General features: G+C 52.4%; 1 protein-coding gene across 1 annotated transcript; it reads left to right on the forward strand.

Moving 5' to 3' along the window:
- The first annotated feature begins 141 nt into the window (after positions 1–141).
- Positions 142–18,643, forward strand: ahcyl1 (adenosylhomocysteinase-like 1). The gene is made up of 17 exons (XM_066703123.1): positions 142–567; positions 7,848–7,959; positions 8,293–8,436; positions 8,705–8,805; positions 9,746–9,848; positions 11,478–11,572; positions 11,770–11,876; positions 12,285–12,401; positions 12,544–12,607; positions 12,739–12,827; positions 12,938–13,008; positions 13,253–13,347; positions 13,446–13,544; positions 13,692–13,760; positions 13,946–14,024; positions 15,087–15,207; positions 15,477–18,643. Exons 1-17 carry the CDS (start codon positions 388–390, stop codon positions 15,481–15,483), a joined length of 1,653 nt encoding a protein of 550 aa, XP_066559220.1. The 5' UTR covers positions 142–387; the 3' UTR covers positions 15,484–18,643.
- Positions 18,644–20,111: the final 1,468 nt, after the last annotated feature.

The following is a 20,111-nucleotide window of genomic DNA, read 5'->3' on the forward strand; positions in this document are numbered from 1 at the left end:
CATTGTAGCTGCGGCGTGACGCATGGTCGCCGGAGCGCAGGTTGAGCCAAGATGGCCGCTGAGGCGGGCTGTAGTTTCGCGAATCGCTACTCCCCGCCCGCCCAGGTGCCCGCCCTGCACACGCCGCCCGCAGCCTGGGATGTGCGGAGTGGATGCGCAGAACCGGGGAGAGAGAGAGAGAGAGGTGGTGCGAAACCAGGCTGCAGTGACGACAGCATCCATAATTAAAGAGGAGATACAAGTGCAGGAAAGACACCCTGACACACATGAGTGCCGTCGAGCTGCCCGCCTGCAGGAACACACTGTGCTGCCAATAAGGGCACCGACTGCCTGGCACCGCGCACTCAGCGCCTCCAGCGCCCGCTGTACCGAGCCATATCGGGCGCAATGTCGGACTCGGCCGGGGACGCGAAGTTGGAAGTGAAGCAGGCCAGCAAAGAAGTGAAGGAGAGCGAGAATGTGGCGGAGAAATACTCGGCCATGACCGTGAGCAAGAACAGCGAGATGTCCAGGAGCGACCTGTCCGCCGCCTTCAGCGCCGTCACCTCCCACAAGCCCGTCAAAAAGGTGCGTCTCCGCCTGTCCGTGTGTGAGTGCGTCCGCGCCCGGAGGAAGTGGCTCTTAGGCAGTAAACTCCGGATACTGCGGCGCTAGTTTGCACAGTACTGTCACAGCCCTGCTCGCAGCTAATGAATGCATTCATGGTTGATTAGTGAAGCGCTGCTGCGCAGGCCGGACAGCTCGTCCTCACTGCTGCGCACGTCGGGGGGCGAGGAAGCGGCTCGGCGGGGCTCGGTGGAAATGTGTCCGGGTTTGAGGCAGCGGTGACGATGACGAGGGAGCAGGTGCCGGCCCGGTGTTTCAGACGCAGTGACAAGCCCTGCTGCCCCGCGTCTCGGTACCGGCCGGTCCGGCGGGGGGGGGCGGCGCTTTGTTGTCGTCGCTTCATTGACGCCCGGGCTGATCACGCCATCCCCCCGAGACCCCCTCTTACACTGCACTGTGCGGGACGAAACCAGCTCCTCTGAACCCAGATCTGTGCACAGCTGGGACAGAGGCCTCCTCAGGTGTGTCTGGCCTGACCTGGAAGGACAGCTGCTGAATTGAGCCAGCTGTCCTGCGGCCTGTAGTGCAGAGTACACAGCCCCACACCAGGGTACAGCAACCACAATAACCAGCGTCGCCAGGTTATTATGAATGATCAATAATGGTTAGTATGTGTGCTGTACAGAGTGTCAGGCTGTACCCTGCCCTGCCCTGCGAGTGGAGCTGCTGTGAAATCAGAGGAGAAACCACACGTGTCTAAAGGCCCTTTAGTGTGTTTGTGTTTTTTCCAGTTTCTGCCCCCCACTGATAAGACTTAAAATAGAAACAATAATAATACCAATTAACAAATAATCCTGTCATAAAAGAACACAGGCACTGTTTACGTAGCTGCCGCTGTGTGAAAGGGTTAATGATACAAGGGAGCCGCGTCCGCAGCCTGCTCTCTCACCGCCGGAGAGCCGCCCGGCCGCAGACTGGCCGTGATCGGGACGCCTGTTCTCTGCGGCCGAGAGGAGAAGCCCATCGGTGCCCTTTTGCTCAGCCTTGGGCTCACGTCTCTATTGCCCTCTGTCTGCCCTCTGTCTGTGTGGACATTGCTCTGCTTGGGGAAGCACACAGAGCTGCATTGTTTCCTCACACGTGGCTCACACTCACACACACGCACAGACATGCACACGCACACACATGCACACACACATGCACACACACATGCACACAGGCACTGGATGATATGATGGATCTGGCACAATTTAAAAACTTCCCTCTCCACTCTCCCCTCTCTCCCTATTTCACTGGCACAAAGGCTGTGGGTTTCTGGCTCTTTTGGCTGTAGCAGGAGAGAGAGAGCGAGAGAGAGAGAGGGAGAGTGAATTTGAAAGAGAGAGAGAGAGGGACGGTGGTGGAATACCAATGAGTGGTGAGTGGGAGGGACTCAGCCCTGTCTCTGGCAGGACTCTCTTCCAGCCACCCTTCTCCCACACTGAGGGCCCGGTGGAGTGGGGGCCCCGGGGCCGTGCTGTGCCATGGTGGCCCTCAGTGTGGGAGGACGGCCCCCAAGGCCTCGTTCGGGGGAGCGGAGTGATCTGACGGCAGCAGATGTGCCCTGAGCTCAATATTGTTTTCTTTAATTGCCCCATTTAACCCACATTACCAAATGTGGATTAAATGTAGGATTATGGCAAACCTAAATGTATATATATTCATTTTTTTAAACTGTCCATTTGTGTGTGTGTGTGCGTGTGAGAGAGAGAGTGTATGTGAGAGTGTCTGTGTGTGTGAGAGAGAGAGAGAGAGAGTGCGTGTATCTGTGTATCTGTGCGTGTGTATCTGTATCTCTATCTGCGTGTCAGTGTGTGTGTGCGTGTGTGTGTGCGTGTGAGAGAGAGTGTGTATGTGAGAGTGTCTGTGTGTGTGAGAGAGAGAGTGTGCGTATCTGTATCTGTGCGTGTGTATCTGTATCTCTGTATCTGCGTGTCAGTGTGTGTGTGTGCGTGTGTGTGTGTGTGTGTGTAAGCAGTTCTTTCTTGGCAGGAAACGACAGCGCCTCCTCTCTCCCCCAGCAGCCCTGTGTTGTGCTGACATGTCTATGCAGGATCAATTCAGATTTGAAACGCAACAGAGGGACAGATGCGCTGCTCGCTGCGGTGGGAGTTGCGTGACTGTGGTGATGCGGCTCCTTGACCGAAGCGCGGCCCGGTTTGCCGCAGTCTACCGTCCCTCGCCGCAGAGCGAGTCTCCTCTCAAGGCTCGTGCATTTCCACAAACCCTGAGCACCCGTGTCGTTGTGCGAGAGCCCAGACTGGGGGTGTGCGAGTGTTACTCAGCGCTGGGCACCCGGGCTGGCCGGCATAGGGCTGGCACCGCTTCTTACACGTCTGTGCCGGGGCTCTGTTTTCTGCAGGAGAGTTGACCTTTCGGGAGCTGTGGGCGTGTTTCCCGTAGCAGCCGTCCCACGCACATGCAGGCCCCGCGTCTCGCTGTTACACAACACCACACAGGGGACCCTCACTGCTCTGTTCTCCGCTACATGTTTCATCTGAGTGTTTTAAGTGTTTTTTATTTTTTAAATATGTATGTATTGGAAGGTTTTCAGGCTGTCTGAATGCAGGGTCAGAAACATCCACGCGTTATCCCCACTCAGCAGGTCTCTGTGCGTGACACAAATGCCAGGCTGCACTTGTTACAATATGGCGGGGCTCCGGGGCTGGGGTGGGCTGTGCCCGATGGGCCACGACTGTGGGGGAATCCTGGAGAGACGGATGTGATGCCCCCCCCTCGGCCTGGCAATGTAGGTCAGACCTGCAGAGAGGGAGGGTGAGAGGGAAGGAGGGAGAGGAGGAGAGAGAGAGAGAGAGACAGGTGGGGCAGGGAACCCGGTCTCAGAAAAAGCGTTCTTGTTCTGTAAGCACGGCGTCTGAACTGACTCTTGTTCTGATCTGTGTTCGGCTCGGTTGCAGAGAGTTCGGGATTTAGCCGGCGTCGGTGTTGGCACAGCCTGCCCGTGGTGCCGCGCAGAGACAAAACCAAATATGATCTGGGTCGACTGCCTGGATTTAGCAGGAACCCAGTATTTAGCTTTTTCTCTTAGAGTGTCCCACTTTCACTTAAAAGTAACTTTTTTCTTTAAATCTCCTGTGGTCTTGTCTTTTTTCTTTTTATCCTGGTGTCTTAAAGAAACATTTGAAACGGTTCTGTAGAGCCGCGTTCGAGACTCTGCGGCTCTGGGGCTCAACCTAATGCCGGCGCTATGCGTTTTGTGGTGGTTCTTTGGAAGCAGACAGTCCAGTCTGTGTGCCCTGTGCCCTGGGGACTCTGTGTCTCTCAGTCCCTACCTGACTGTCTCCCACACCGCCGGGCTGCTTGTGTGTGGGTAACAGCTGGGCCAGACCAGAGCCGATCAGACCAGGCACACAGACAGACAGACAGACAGACAGACAGGGGGGTCTTTAACGTGTTGTGTCAACCCCACAACATAAACAACCGAACACACACACACACACACACACACACTTAGATCTTACTGATGTGAAATAGAAGAAGCTCAAGGTGCCTCACTGCAGACGAGGGTGTTTGTAGGTGACCGCTGTGTGTGTGTCCGTGTGTGTCTATGTGTGGGGAGGCATTTGTGTGTGTGTCTAAGTGTGTGGGGGGGCGGGGGGGTATTTTGCATTTGAGTGCCCGTGTTGACACAAGACACAAAGACTGAGACGCTCGACTTGTGCCCAGGGGCGCCTGTACCGGCGGAGTCAGAGGTCACACAGTTTAGGCAGGGAAGCTGACCAATCGCAGGCTGGGCTAGACACCTGCAGATCCTCTCAGCGCGAAGAAACCCCTGGAAACGAACTAAGACGAGCGGCTTTAATTCCTTCCCCTCCGGCTCCGTCGCCACTCGGACTGGCGCCTCGCAGGGAACGCTTATCCGGACGGGCTTGACGGGGAGTGAGGAGTCAGGGCCGGTCTGTGAGACGAGCTGTGGGGCACAGGGGAGGAGAGGGTGTGCCAGGGTCTCAGGGCTGGGGATTAACCCATGAGATGCGTCGCCTGTAGTGCACAACTCAAACTCTACACCAGACTGAAACATGTCGCAGACTTACATCAGGGTGAGTCTGTCTCTTCTCTCGTACGTTATGCAGTTATTGTTGTTATTGACCCAGTCCAGTGCGTTCTCCCCACACAATTGGAGTTATTTATTTGTTTTCCTCTTTTATTGTATTGAAAAGCAAACCCACAAACGTACGGCTCAGTGCTGTGTGTGTGCAGAGGCATGTAGCTGTGCGATTCAGCGCTCGGGCAGGGCTTTGCTTTGGCGCAGACACTTTCTCTTCAGTGTTTTGTTTGTTTTAAAGCAGAAGAGGCTTTTGAAAAGTCTTAACGGAAAAACCAAGACAAGCTGTTCACACGGTTCATCTGCGCTCAGAGTCACTCCCAGGGGCCCAGCTTAAGGGCAATTCTGCTTGAATGTGTGCTGAAGTCAAAATAAATAAGTACATCAATAAATCAGTGCTTTGCCACACTGCCCACTGGGTCAGGGCATCCTGGCAGGTCAGTGTGTGTGTGTGTGTCAGAGTGACTGTTACACACTCACACTCGCCGCTTATCTCCACTCCCACAGTTGTGCAAAGCTGCCATAAAATGTTCTGGAGTAGCAGCCATAAACACTGAACCCTCGCCACTTGGTGACTGAATTGTTACCCAGCCTTGCAGGAATCTTTGACCCTTTATGACAAGAAAGCGAAGGAAAGACTCTGCGCTGCAATGTCTTACCCTGGCGAATCGAAGTTAAAACCTCAGGCACCCCCTGCCACACTGGAGTACAGACAGAGCTCTGCCATGGGCACAGGGCCCGGCCCGTGGTAAACCAGTGGTAAACCTGTGGTAAACACACCGGGCTCCACCTGCAGGAGGGAAAGCCCTGAGGTCGGTGGGACACTGAGCAGGGGTTCTCGGATGGCCACCGGTGCGGTCATCCTGTACCAAGGTCAGCACTGCTGCATCCTCAGGGACGTGCTCTTGGCTGGGCGGTCTTGATTTTGATGTTGTTTTTGGATTGATATGATTTCTGCCCGCCGCACTGACGAGGACAGTCGAAAGGGCGCAGTGCAGCGTGGATACAGACAAAGGTGCCGGCCACATAAAGTGTCATTTATAACTGATAAAACTTGTATTTATCTTTAATAATCACAATGGATTATTAAAGGAAGGAGGGAGAGAGAGTGAGAGAGAGTTAAGCAGTAACAGAATAAAAGTTTACACGTGAACTCTTTCGTCCTCTCTCGGAGTATCGGGGTTGGCATTCAGGCACACGTTTTTCTCAGTCCCTGTACCGAAGTGCGTCTCGTCACAGCAGTGTGAATGTCGGCCTGGAGATCCGTCCCCTGTCTCTGTGTCTCTGTGTCCTGGCAGGTCAGCCTGTTACAGTGTCTGGGGACTTCTTACAATATGTGTATATTTTTCTATACACTTCTCCTTCTTCTCCCCCCCCCACTCCTTCAGTTAATCAGTGACTAACAGGGGCCCATTCAGCTGGCAGTGTGAATAATCTCTGCGGCTCCTTGGCGCTTGACGGACAGTGAAAAGAGGCAAAACTCATTCTAATGCGCGACGGTGCAGGCAGCAAGGGGCCGCCTGAGAGAGAGAGGGAGGTAAGGAGGGTGCGAGGACAGGAACGCCATGTACCCAGAGCTCTGGCATTGAAGCGCCACGCGGCTGGCTGGCTGTCATTCCCTCCCACTCAGGACCCAGAGCCGCCCACAGTACCCACAGTGCCCACACTGTCCACAGCCAGAGCCGGCCCGTACCGCTGCGTTAACACCCCCCCTCTGCAAAGGCAAGCGCAAGGACACGTCCCTGAGAGCTGCAGTCCATTTTTAGACCGCCTGTAAACAGTCCCCCCCCTTGGTTTGTGTCTCTTCCTGGACCTCGGGCTCCTGGACTCTGAGCTGCCGCTGGGGGGGTGTTGAGCACTCCTGTGTTGTGGTCACTGAGCCGCTGTGTGCTGTGTACACACTGGGTTTGTAATCTACCTGTCTGACCGATGGATCTGTAGTGGCTTAGTTCACTCAAGGTCGTGAGGTGTTAATCGCACAGCGGTATTGTCTACAGACGCTGGCTCCCGGGACGCCCCTCACAGGGGGTGTGCGTTCAATGCAGCGCTTTCGTGAGTCACCGATCTGTCAGGGACAACTCCTCGGGGTTGTGGGAGTGCTGGCCCTCTGTCACGGCCGCAGTTTGCATTTGCTTCTCCGGGATGCTGTTGACCCCATCTGGGGCGCCTTTCTAATGTGGTGCACAGACCCAGGCAATGCCCCGCCACCGAGACGCCACCTGGCCTTAAACTGCGTTCTCTCGGGTCATGTGTCAGTAGTCACAGTGACTTTCCTCACACCCCTGTGTTTCGAGGCGCGTGGCTGTCCGTGTGGCCATTTCCTTGTCACTGTTCGTTGTCCTCTGTCTCTGTCAGAAATTATGAAGCTCATTACAGATGCAACAGAACAGCTGAGCTCTCTCCCTCTGCTCCTCTGAGTGGCACAGCTGCCCCAGTACCTGTGCCGCAGCTCGGGGGATTAGTGCTGTGTTGTCTGTGTGGCCTGTGAGGGTCAGCTTTAACAGATTTACCTCCGGGCTGCATCCTTTAATGGGGCTGCTGGATTATCCCCTGGCCGCTTCCGGGCTCACTTTGATTCACTGGGCCACGGTGGTATTTTTAGGCCCTACGCAAGAGCGTTTGTGTGTGTGAGAGCGTGTCAGTGTGTGTGTGTGTGTGTGTGTGTTTGGTTTGTGCTTTCCTGTTCCTGTCGGAAGCGTGGTGGCAGCGCAGTCCGTCCGGGGTGTAATCGGATTTGCACTGTTGTTTGAGTTGATATTTTTAGATGGCAGGGATCAGTCACTGGAGAGGCGGGGGGGGGCAGTAATACCCACTACGCACCTCTCCAAGGCCCTGTGTGTGCTTTCTGCCTTCGATCTCTGCTTAGAGTAACTGGCTACACAACATGCTTAGTTTTTGATATTCTCATACACACACACACACACACTCACTCACTCATACACATTCAGGCTAGTTTATGGGGCTGCTTTATTGAATGGACCTTTATATTCCCCTCGCACTGGGCTGCGAATGGAGGCCGGTTGTCGCTCAGTGGGGGTTTGATGGGTGGCAGTGCAGTCAGCTATACATCCCAGCCTGCGGCAGGAGGCATGGGAGCGAGGAGCCCGGAGCACTGGTGACTGTAGGGCTGCCGTGACCTCATGGCATCTCGATCCCGCCAACTGGTAGTGATCTGACCTCTCCCTCGTTTTTCCAGCAAATCCAGTTCGCAGAGGACAAGCAGGAGTTCAGCCGCTTCCCCACGAAGGCGGGCCGGCGCTCGCTGTCGCGCTCCATCTCCCAGTCCTCAACGGACAGCTACAGCTCAGGTACGCAGAGACCCCCCCATCCCAGACACACAGACAGACACAGAGATTCAGATAGTCACACGGATCCATACGAAGGCAGATGCACAGAGAGAGACACAGATACAGAGATCCGGACACAGACACACACACACACACACAGGAACACCAGGATTATACTGTAATAAATGTATCTTTCCTACAACAGACCAGTAGATACACAACTGGCCGTAATAAAGCACAGCTAAAGCATGTTGAACCCCATATTGTAACAACTCGCCAAAATTGACACTTCACTCTGGCACGAGCAGAAGGGACACCCTGACCTTGAACCTCCTCTGCCCCTGTCCCCCCCAGCCGCCTCCTACACGGACAGTTCTGACGACGAGACATCCCCGCGGGACAAGGTGCAGAGCAACTCCAAGGGCGGCAGCGACTTCTGCGTCAAGAACATCAAGCAGGCGGAGTTCGGCCGGCGCGAGATAGAGATCGCCGAGCAGGGTGAGCAGGCCCTCTGTGCCGTCCTGTCCTGGGCTGTGGGACGCATCGTCCGGCCCGCGGTGTTGCTGTCCCGTTCCGCTTGCTCTCTCACAGTGACCCTCCTCGGGGAAGGGCGGCTCAGCCTCACTGCTGATTGGACCGGATCGGACTGGCAGTCATCCGACCTGAACACAGTCCTCCAATAGTCAATGCTGCTACGACTGCTGTGCTACTGTGTGTGTGTGTGTGTATGAGGTTGTGTGTGTCTGAGCGCTCTGTCTCTCCACAGACATGTCAGCACTGATCTCTCTGAGGAAGAGGGCGCAGGGCGAGAAGCCGCTGGCTGGGGCCAAAATCGTGGGCTGCACTCACATCACCGCCCAGACAGCGGTAAGACCACACTACCCTGCAATGCCCTTACTGCCCCGCCACACTGCCCCAACACTGCCCTGCCCCGCCCTGGCCCACACTGCCCCGCCCTGGCCCACACTGCCCCAACACTGCCCTGCCCCGCCCTGGCCCACACTGCCCCGCCCTGGCCCACACTGCCCCAACACTGCTCTGCCCCGCCCTGGCCCACACTGCCCCGCCCTGGCCCACACTGCCCCGCCCTGCCCCACACTGCCCCGTCACAAGGGGCCACTCACTCACTCACACATTGACAAGAGCACTGCAGTTCACCAGTCCCCTCCGCTCCAGAGAGCCATGCTGCCCTGGTATTATACCTACTTAAAATAAGTCCTGCTGTTGACCGTGCTGGGGCTGGCGGGGGGGAGGGGTATTATGTCAAGGTTACGGCAGTTTCAGGTCTGTGTGACACTCGGGGCAGGAGGAGGTAGAGCTCCACGGAGATCCAAACACCATGTGATGCCACACCCCACCCCCCCCAGGAACACCGCGTGCCTCCGGGGAGGGGCCGCCCACGACTCTCACACAATGGCCCTCTGTGTGCCGGGAACGCACCTGCCAGAGCAGCGAGTTCTCCCTGTCCGGAAAAGATCATTGTGTTACTATTCACTTTTAAACCCCCCCAGTTTGTCTGCGGGAGGAACACAGTGTGTGTTTGTTTCCTGCCCGCAGTGCCACGCTGGCTGGGGCGGGCAGACAGGCTGTCAGATTGGAAGGGTGTCAAGGGGCATCTCGGATATCAGAGCCCCTGGCTGGCAGTGTCATTGCAGCTACCTAATCTGTGTGTCTCTGTCTCTGTCTGCCTGGGTGTGTCTGTGTGTGCGTGGCTGTCTTTATGTCCTTTCTTCCATGTGTGTCTTTATGTGTGTGTCTGTGTGTGTGTCCACGTGTATATGTCTGTGTGTCCGCGTGATTCCCTCAGGTCCTGATCGAGACGCTGGTGGCTCTGGGTGCTGAGTGTCGCTGGACGGCCTGTAACATCTACTCCACGCAGAACGAGGTGGCGGCCGCGCTGTCCGAGGCCGGTAAGGACCTGGCATGTGTGCGATAGCCTGTGAACGCCCCCCCCCGGACTGTGCCACTGGCACCCTGTCACCAGCCCCCCCAACACTGCTTTCACACTGCGTCCCGAACACTGCCTTCACACTGCGACTGCAACACTGCGTCCCAAACACTGCGCCTCACACTTCGGGACTTCAGCTCAGCTCTGGGCAATAATTCAGTGTGCAGTTATGTAACGGCAGTCTGTTATTTTTTAGTTATCTTGAAATCATTGTAGAGAGCTTTTACATAAATAAGTAAAACATGAGCAGAATAAGCGGGGTGTGCTTGTTTAAGTTGAATTCTTTTCTTTTAGGGGATTATTTGTTTTTAGTTTAGTTTTGTTTGTTCACTCGTTCATTAGCCTGAAAACCGGTCCCTTGTGAGAGACGGCTGCAGGATTAGACATGCATGTTTGCTTTTGGCTTTCTTTAACCGCACACATATGAAGTAACAGTGTGTGTGTGTGTGTGTTGTAATGAAACAGATAATGAAAACGGTAATGCGGAGCTCTGAATAAACTCAGGACCGTTTGCACACGGTATGTCAGTGATCAAATATGTAGGCATTTGAATAATTGAACGGCTGGGCTGCAAGACGCCAGCTGGAACGGGTTTAAAACCGAACTCGTTTTGTTCTTGGTGGGAAGACGACGGTGGTGGTGCTGCTGGAGGGGGGGGTCTGGCGATTGGTTTTCCCATCTTTTCACTTGTGACGTAAACCTTTGGACTCGGCAGCGTCTTGTCTGTATTTTTTTAATCGAGCGGAGGGTAAATCAGCTCTGTGGACGAATGATGCCGAGTGCGGTGGCACTGGGAGGACAGACAGTCCGTGCCGTGGTCCGGTCCTCTCTGAGACGCGGTGAAGCCCCAGAGCTTCTACTGCCGCCCAGCTCGGGCGCACGTTCAAAAAAATCAGCTCGGGTCAAAGAGAGACTAACTTTGGACTGGAGCACGTGGAGCTGCTGGAAGGCATCGATTGATTTCACATTCAGCTTGTCGGTTTCTTTTTCTGCATTTATTAATTCACCCACCCGCCCCTCCCACAATGAAAGAGGTGCTCTTGACGCTGCCCGCGCTCGCTGTGACAGCTTTTCGAAACACACAGAGAAAGTGACTCACGGTTGTGATTCCGAGAGCTCTTGACTACACCGGCGCTGATCTGGGCGCGAGCGAGGGCCCTTCATCAGGATGCTAATGTGAATAATCGCTGCTGCGGCTCCACGGGCTGAGAGTGGCGAGAGTGAAGCTGCTCTTCAAAACGCTGTCGCTCTAGCGGCTCTGTTCCCAGCACCTGAGCTCTGCAATCTAAATCTGTCTCTTTCTCATTGTCATAAGCATAACATTCAAATCTATTTATAAAAAAAGTTTGATGGAACTGTGTTTTTCTCTAAGTAAAAGAAAACATTTCCCTTGGGGGCAAAAGAAAAAAACGAACTTCCCCTGTCTGTGTAGAAGTGTCTGTGTTCACGTGGCAGGCAGGGGGTGGAATGTGTGTGGGCGTGTGTGTGTGTGTGTGTGTGCATGCGTGTGCGTGCGTGCGTGCATGTGTGGTTGTGTGTGTGTGTGTCTGTGTGTGCGTGGGACTGGATGTGACCGTGTCTTTCTGTGCAGGTGTGTCTGTCTTCGCCTGGAAGGGAGAGTCTGAGGACGACTTCTGGTGGTGCATCGACCGCTGTGTCAACATGGAGGGATCAGAGCCCAATATGGTACACACCCAGCTCTGTTACTCGTATCGGTATCAGTAGTGGTATCGGTATTGGTATCGGTATCAGTGTATTGGTGTTTTGATTAACAACAATGAAAATTATAATTATATTATTATTTAACAATTGTCATGAAGGTAATTTTGTTGTTATTGTGACTTTTTGTGTGTTTTAATCGTGACGTGTGTTCCTGCTGGCAGGTGCTGGACGACGGGGGGGACCTGACACACTGGGTGTACAAGAAGTACCCCAACGTGTTCAAGAAGATCCGCGGCATCGTGGAGGAGAGCGTGACGGGGGTGCACCGGTGAGCGCCACGCACAACACGGACCCCCGCACACAGGGGCCCCAGAGGACAGACAGGGCTGCAGTCACAGCACTGACTCCTAATGTCCCAAACAAACAGATTAATACATTCAATAAATAAAGGATTGTTGTGACTTGTCTGGGTTCAGCTGCGCGTCCGAACTCTGCAATGTAGACACAGCGTTACTCATTATTATTATTATTATTATTATTTTATTATTGATGTTTTTACATCTTAGCAGAAGCCCTCACCCAGGGCAACCTACAGTAGTCAGACAATATGTGCCACACATGCAACACACAGCGAGAATCCTGATCGAAGCCCAGTCCTCAGTACAGTGCAGGGGTCACATGTCTCTCCCCACCTGCTGCGGAGTGACTCTGTGTGCACGGCATCATGTCTCCTCAGCCTTTACCAGCTGTCCAAGGCCGGCAAGCTGTGCGTCCCGGCGATGAACGTCAACGACTCAGTGACCAAGCAGAAGTTTGACAACCTGTACTGCTGCCGGGAGTCCATCCTAGACGGGTGAGGATTCGGCAGACGGTTGTTTAGTTCAATGTTGCTGGTTTAATGTCACTCAGGCTCGTGGGCCCAGCTCTGTCTGACCTGGCCTGAGGCCCAGTGTGTGTCATTTCTCTCCATTGTGACCACGTTTGTGTCCCGGCAGTTTGAAGAGAACCACAGACGTGATGTTCGGGGGCAAGCAGGTGGTGGTGTGTGGATACGGAGAGGTGAGACCGGGGCTGGGGCAGCCCCTTGGGGGTTGGGGGTGGGTGGGGTTTGTGCACTGCCACTGTCCTAAGCACAGCTCCCTCCTGTTTGTGTGCTAGTGAGCAGGGGGTAACCTGGCTGTGTGTTGCAGGTGGGGAAGGGCTGCTGTGCTGCGCTGAAGGCCCTGGGCGCCATTGTGTGCATCACCGAGATCGACCCCATCTGCGCCCTGCAGGCCTGGTGAGTGTGGCGCTCTGAGTTAAAAACACGTGTGAGTCATTAGTCTGCGTGTTCACGCGTGTGTTTAATTCTCCTCCTCTTACACCCCCGTCTCTGCGCCACCCCCACAGCATGGACGGCTTCCGGGTGGTCAAGCTGAACGAGGTGATCCGCCAGGTGGACGTGGTCATCACCTGCACAGGTACGGGGGGCGAGGAGTTGGTCAGACAGGAGTGTCAATGAATGGGCGAGTCTGGGGGTCCCGGCCACGCATTTAAAAACAATCTCTGAAATGGTTCTATAGCAGGGTTTAGAACAAAACAACACACACCACACACGCTCTCACTCACTCACTCTCACTCACTCTCATACACACACACACACACACACAGTCTACACACTCACACACACACACACAGACACTGACCGGCTCGTTCTGTCCTCAGGCAATAAGAACGTGGTGACCCGGGACCAGCTGGACCGCATGAAGAACGGCTGCATCGTGTGCAACATGGGCCACTCCAACACCGAGATCGACGTGGTAAGTGCGGCTGGGCGCTGTCGTCTGTCGCTGACGTCCCAGCATTGTGTGGATGTCGTTGTTGATGTTGTGTTTATGTCCTGATTCCCACCCCACAGGCCAGCCTGCGCACGCCAGAGCTCACCTGGGAGAGAGTGCGCTCGCAGGTGGACCACGTCATCTGGCCCGATGGGAAGAGGGTTGTCCTGCTGGCCGAGGTACAACAACGACACTGACGCGGACCCCCAAGACCCCCGAAACACACCCCACCCCCGAGCCCATTCCTCCCTCTCCTGCGCCCGCATTGAATCTGTTATTTCTGCTTTCTTTCTTTCTATGTCTTGTGTGTGTGTGTCCGCATGCAGGGCCGCCTGCTGAACCTGAGCTGCTCCACGGTCCCCACGTTTGTCCTGTCCATCACAGCCACCACACAGGTGAGCGAGAGACAGAGCCCCCCGAGTCACTGGACTGGACTGCCTGTGGGCGTCCTTGTGTGTGTGTGTTCAGAACAAGGAGGTTGGTGTGTGTGTCAGTGTGTGTGTTTTAGTGTGTGTGTGTGTGTGTGTGTGTGTGTGTGTGTGTGTGTCAGGGTGTCAGTGTGTCATTATGTGGCCCCCAGGCGCTGGCGCTGATTGAGCTGTACAACGCTCCCGAGGGACGCTACAAACAGGACGTGTATCTGCTGCCCAAGAAGATGGGTAAGACCTGCACACACACACACACACACTGACACACACACACAGGGCTCTAGTGGAGCTCAGGCAGTCAGTGTGGGCGTCAGTCACAGCTGTTCCTCCCTGCTAACTGACAGGACCAATTTCACAGACTTTTGGCACGGGGTGGGCGAGCTTGTTTTTCTCAGACTCCAAATTAAACCCAACTCTCACGCACACAGACACACACACACACACACACACACACACACACACACACACACAATCAATCTCTCTCTCTCACACACACACACACTCCACCGCTTCAGAACTGTCAGTTCCACAAGTGGGTGTTAAGAACATGGAGCTGTGTTTGACTGGTAAACTGAGAGATAGAGGGAGAGGGAGAGAGAGAGAGAGAGAGGGAGAGGGAGAGATGGGGAGAGAGAGGTAGAGGTCAGGTAGAGAGGGAGAGAGAGAGGGGGAGTGCTGTTTTGGATCACAGGATGAGACATCAGGGTGGGCGGCACCTTGAAGTTTTTCAGTCTTGTACTGAGTCTGGAGAACAGGGGGGTGGGAGCACCTGTGACTGGACTGACCCGGCAGAGCTGTGATGGGAAGGACACACACTGACACACACACGCACACACTCACACAGACGCACACACACACATATAAACACCTTCTACCGTATGTATCCCTCTCGTCCCTGCCTTGCGCTGGGGACTCTGTTTGTGTTTCCGTTGTTGTGGAATAAGCTGTTGACACTGCCCGACAGATGGCTGGCAAATGGACACCTTTTGTGCTGATAATGGGCAGTGCACTGCAGACTGATATAAATATAAATATATATCTGTTTTTCTGAGGACAGAGCGCCCAGCCGCCCCTCTGACACGGTCACTGAGCTGAGCTCCAGCACTGCAGCCCCCTTGTGGCTCGATGTAGAACAATACGTCTTCTTTTATGCTGTTATAATCCCTTTTTATGACTCACTTAATTTAGTCCTGCAGGGAATCAGAAGTACTGTTTTTTTTAAATTACTTTTAGACTTCTAAAGTAGAATTCACATTTGTTTTCTGTGCGTGCGTGTGTGTGTGGTTCGTTCAGACGAGTACGTTGCCAGCCTGCATCTGCCCACCTTCGACGCCCACCTGACAGAGCTGTCTGACGAGCAGGCCAAGTACCTGGGCCTCAACAAGAACGGGCCCTTCAAACCCAACTACTACAGGTACCGGTGCTGGGAGGAGGGGAGAGTGGGAGAGAGAGGAGAGAGAGAGAGGGCAATAGAGGAGGACACAGAGAGAGAAGAGAACATGGAGAGGGTGAGAGGAGGACACAGGGAGAGGGAGAGAGAGAGGGAGAAGAGGTCTGCTGTTCTGTGCTGGAACTGTGTATGAAAAGCTGGAGCACAATGGGAACAGCTGGGATAACTGGGGAGGGAGGCTGTATAAAGAGGGATGACTCAGTAATGAGGCGCTCTTTGTTTCTCTCTGTCAGATACTAGTTGCGGACAATGGCAGTAAAGTCCAGACGACCACCATGTCTACGGAGTGGGGGGGTCCCAGGCGGAGGGGGCTCGGAAGACCTCGAGGGGGAAATACTCCGACAACAAACGAGCGAGAGATTTTACATTTTCATTTCATTTTTAGTTTTTCATTTCATTTCATTTTTGTACTTTGTTTCACTTCTCACCCCCCCCACCGGCCCCCTCGGACTCTCCAGTCGCTTCAGCCCCCCCGCTAAACACTTTATCTTCTATCGTTTATTTGTTAATCCACTTTAAAACAAAAGCGAAATTATATAATTTGAAAGACAATCAGAAATGTAGGCTGTTTGTGAAATAACTTGAAATGGTGCCAAGCAATCTGTTAGTGGAGGTTCTGATCCAGTTCGATTTTTCTTGTATTATTATGATTATTCTCGTTTAATGTCTTTGCACTTTCAAAGCTCAACACACATTCCACACTGAGAGACTGTGGGACCGAGGTCTGGACCGCTGACCCCCTGCAGAGCAGACTCTGACTATTATTACTGTGATTGTCATGATTGTTATTCATATTGCCCAGATCACTTGAGCTGTGCTTCTGGATGAGGGCGCCACGGTGTGCAACGGCAACCTTTACTAATTACACAATAACAGGTATTTTGCTTAAATAGTTGTTGCGCTGTGTGGGGTTGGTGTAGTGCTTATTACTGCTGTGTCCATGTCTGTCTCTGTGTGTGTCTGTTTGTCTGGCTGTTTGTGTGTGTCTATGTGGGTGTGTGTGTCTGTCTGGCTGTCTGTCTCTGTGAGTGTATGTATGTGTGTTTGTGTCTGTCTGGCTGTCTGGCTGTCTGTCTGTGTGAGTGTGTGTCTGTGTGTGTGTGTGTGTGTGTGTGTGTGTCTGTCAGGCTGGTTGTCTGACTCCAGCCCTCTGTCCCACCCACCCTCTTAGGCTCTCTGTGATGTCATAGTAGGCATCTAGACCACAGACATTCTGGACGATTTATTTTAGCGTGGTATCTGGCGAATCGATGCCCCGTTTACAATGGGGTTTTTTTAAATCTTTTTTAATAATTTGACGTGTGTCTTTTGATTGTTATTATTTTGTTTCTGTGCCGAATCCTCTCTGACCTTATATGTCCTTAATGTCCTTCCTCGCCGCCGTCTGTTCCCCCACACTGCTTCCCGACACTCGCTGCACCAGCGCACATTTTAAACAGTTTAAACAAAAGGAACAAAAAGATTAATAATAAATTATACATTCTAAATATATTTATATTTGAAAAAATAGCCATTCAAAATGAAGAGCAATGAGGTTAGATGGGTAGATATAGACAGATAGAGTAAGTAGGCGAGTTGGAAATATTCCTAATTGTTCTGAGATAAAAAAGTGAAATGGACGAGTTTAAGGACAAAAAGGGTTTTAATCTTCAGACTTGAACTGTAAAGGTGTCTTCTAGCTGTTGAGTTGCTCTGCTGTGTGTCGCCCAGAGCGCTGTGGAGGGGGGGGGGTTGAGCTTGACCTTTCACCTCTCAGGTCCAAGCAGGGGTGTCAGTCCATGCCTGTGTTGCCATATACGTAGATTAATAAGATGAACTAATTATTGAATTGAGTTGAGCAGCTGAGAGTTGGGGGGGGTACGATCCACACCTAAGGCCTTTAAGCAGCAGGAGTTGTGCGGCCCCAGCCTCAGCTGCCACAACCGAGACCAACCACAAACCAGTCGACCAATCATGTGGCTCAGACCACATACTCAACACAGGGACCCCAGGCTGAGGCCCCAGGGGTACAAGCTGTGTGGCTGTGCCTTTCTGACCCCACCAACCCTGTCCCTGTCCCCTGTCTGTCTCCTCCCTCTAGTGCCCTGTCTGTCCCCTGTCCTCTGTCTCCTCCCCCTAGTGCCCTGTCTGCCCTTCACGTCCTGTTTTGGAGTCTGTGGAAGCATCCTGGTTGTTTCACATCTCCATAGCTGCGACCCCCCGTGCAATAGTCATTAACTGACTGTTTGCTCTTCTTTCTGTTTGTAACGGTGTATTTTATTAAACAGTTTCTGTTCTTCCGTCTCTGAGACCCGTGTGACAGGCCCCTCCCCTCCCCGCTTGCAGAGTTGCTCAGATTGAATCCAAACATTGAGCCGCCTACGCACAGAACCCGCAGAGACTCGGGAGCAGCTGCGGTGGTTCGGTCCGGATGCACTCGCTCCTTCCCATAAGCATCACTGCTGGTAGCTTTCTTGTGCTGCTGGGCCGGGCCGGGCCCTGCTCTCTGGCTCCGGTGCTTCTCTCGGCTCCTGCTGGTGTCAAACCAAAACGCACAGACAGACAGACAGACAGACAGACAGACAATGCCATTAAAAACAGCTGATAATTAATCTTTGTTCTTGCCTTGAAGTGCACACTGACTGGGGGGGAGGAGCTCGCAAGGCCAGCTATTTTTATATCATTTAATTTAATTCTGTTGAAGAAAAGAAAATGGTAGAAATGTCAAAGATTTTTAAAGAACAGAAGTTGTTTTGTGTTTGTTTTTCAGAGGGTTAGGTTTGTGTGTCGGACATTGTAGTGCGTGGCTCTTGTGAGTTCCCCCCGGTGTGCATTGTTCTCTGGTGGTTTTCACAGAGACGGGCAATCGCTACAGCCACTGTGACCGACGACACTCGATTGCCTTGGTGTCGTTATTTTGCTATGGTTCCTTTTTACCTGAATGATTTCATATGGGATCTTAGTGCAGCCCTGCTCGGGCAAATGTAGTGTTAATGTTGATCATTTGCTTAAAACAAATTATAACGTTTTTAATTAGGAGCCATTGGCCTGACGAATGCAAACTCCACAGTCGACTGTGACGTGTTCTATGATTTGTGTGTGATGATGATTTTTATTATTATTTCTCTGAAGATGGACTATCACCCTCTCATTCCAGTATATCTTTCCATTGGTTTTTAAATGAAAAAAAGCAACAATCTAACCTTCCATTTCCATCATGAAATAAAAGGAAACTGAGTGAAGAAAAAAAAAGAGAATACAAATTTTGGAGATGTGCATGGAAGCATAAGTCACTTATTTTTAAAGTCATGATTATTGTCGCCATCTTTTCCAATAAAGAAATCAATGAGAATTAAAAATCACTTTTGTGTTGGTGTAAAATCACATACTGTCACATTAAAACCGAAACTTTCAAAGTCCATCCCTTTGCAATGATTCCTTTTCCTTTCTCTGCGTGTTGTCTAAAGATGTTTATTTGTTTTCTGCTGTGGAGGAAATTAAAATCTGAAAACTTTAAAGAACATGATTACAGAGCAGGAGCTGGATGTGCTCGATAAGAGGAGGTATTGAACAGGAAAAGGCCTGATTGGTCCTAGATCAGATTTTGCAGCTGTGGGCTGGAATAAAAACAGACAAATACCGATATTAGGTGAGATAATTCATTCTACAAAAAACAACTCTGAGCTCAGTCTAGTCAAGCATCAAGAAACAGATGGTGCCACCAAATATTGATGGGTCTGAATACGTATGCAGTTTTTGCTGACATTTACTGTAACTTATCTTACACTTAAGAGGCTTCAGTTTAAGCAGTAAAGTTTTGAAAAATATAAGTTTGAAAGAGTGTGCATGATTTTACAATTTCACAGAGTGGAACACCTTAGAAAGGTCTGAATACTTTAAACTGCAGCTCAATCAGCGGCCACCTCCGGGTCATTCTGAGTATTAATACTAAAAAGTAACTGATTGCAATAAATACAGTAATGAATATACACTGATCAGCCATAACATGACCACTGACAGGTGAAGTGAATAACACTGATCATCTCGTTATCATGGCAACTGTCAGTGGGTGGGATATATTAGGCAGCAAGTGAACATTTTGTCCTCAAAGATGATGTGTTAGAAGCAGGAAAAATGGGCAGCATAAGGATCTGAGCGACTTTAACAAGGACCACATTGTGATGGCTAGACAACTGGGTCAGAGCATCTCCAAAACTGCAGCTCTTGTGGGGTGTTCCCGGTCTGCAGTGGTCAGTACCTATCAAAAGTGTCCAAGGAAGGAAAAGCGGTGAACCGGCGACAGGGTCATGGGCGGCCAAGGCTCATTGATGCATGTGGGGAGCGAAGGCTGGCCCGTGTGGTCCGATCCACAGACGAGCTACTGTAGCTCAAATTGCTGAAAAAGTTCATGCTGGTTCTGATAGAAATGTGTCAGAACACAGTGCATCGCAGTTTGTTGCGTATGGGGCTGCGTAGCCGCAGACCAGTCAGGGTGACAATGCTGACCCCTGTCCACTGCCGAAAGCGCCTACAATGGGCACGTGAGCATCAGAACTGGACCACGGAGCGATGGAGGAAGGTGGCCTGGTCTGATGAATCATGAGTTCAAGGTGTTGACTTGGCCTCCAAATTCCCCACATCTGTGGGATGTGCTGGACAAACAAATCCAATCCATGGAGGCCCCACCTCGCAACTTACAGGACTTAAAGGATCTGCTGCTAACGTCTTGGTGCCAGATACCACAGCACACCTTCAGAGGTCTAGTGGAGTCCATGCCTCGACGGGTCAGGGCTGTTTTGATGGCAAAAGGGGGACCTACACAATATTAGGCAGGTGGTCATAATGTTATGGCTGATCGGTGTAGGTCATAATCTTCATTTTGCAGCTAT

This window comes from Amia ocellicauda, chromosome 5 (genome assembly GCF_036373705.1).
Source record: "Amia ocellicauda isolate fAmiCal2 chromosome 5, fAmiCal2.hap1, whole genome shotgun sequence".
NCBI classification, from domain to species: domain Eukaryota; kingdom Metazoa; phylum Chordata; class Actinopteri; order Amiiformes; family Amiidae; genus Amia; species Amia ocellicauda.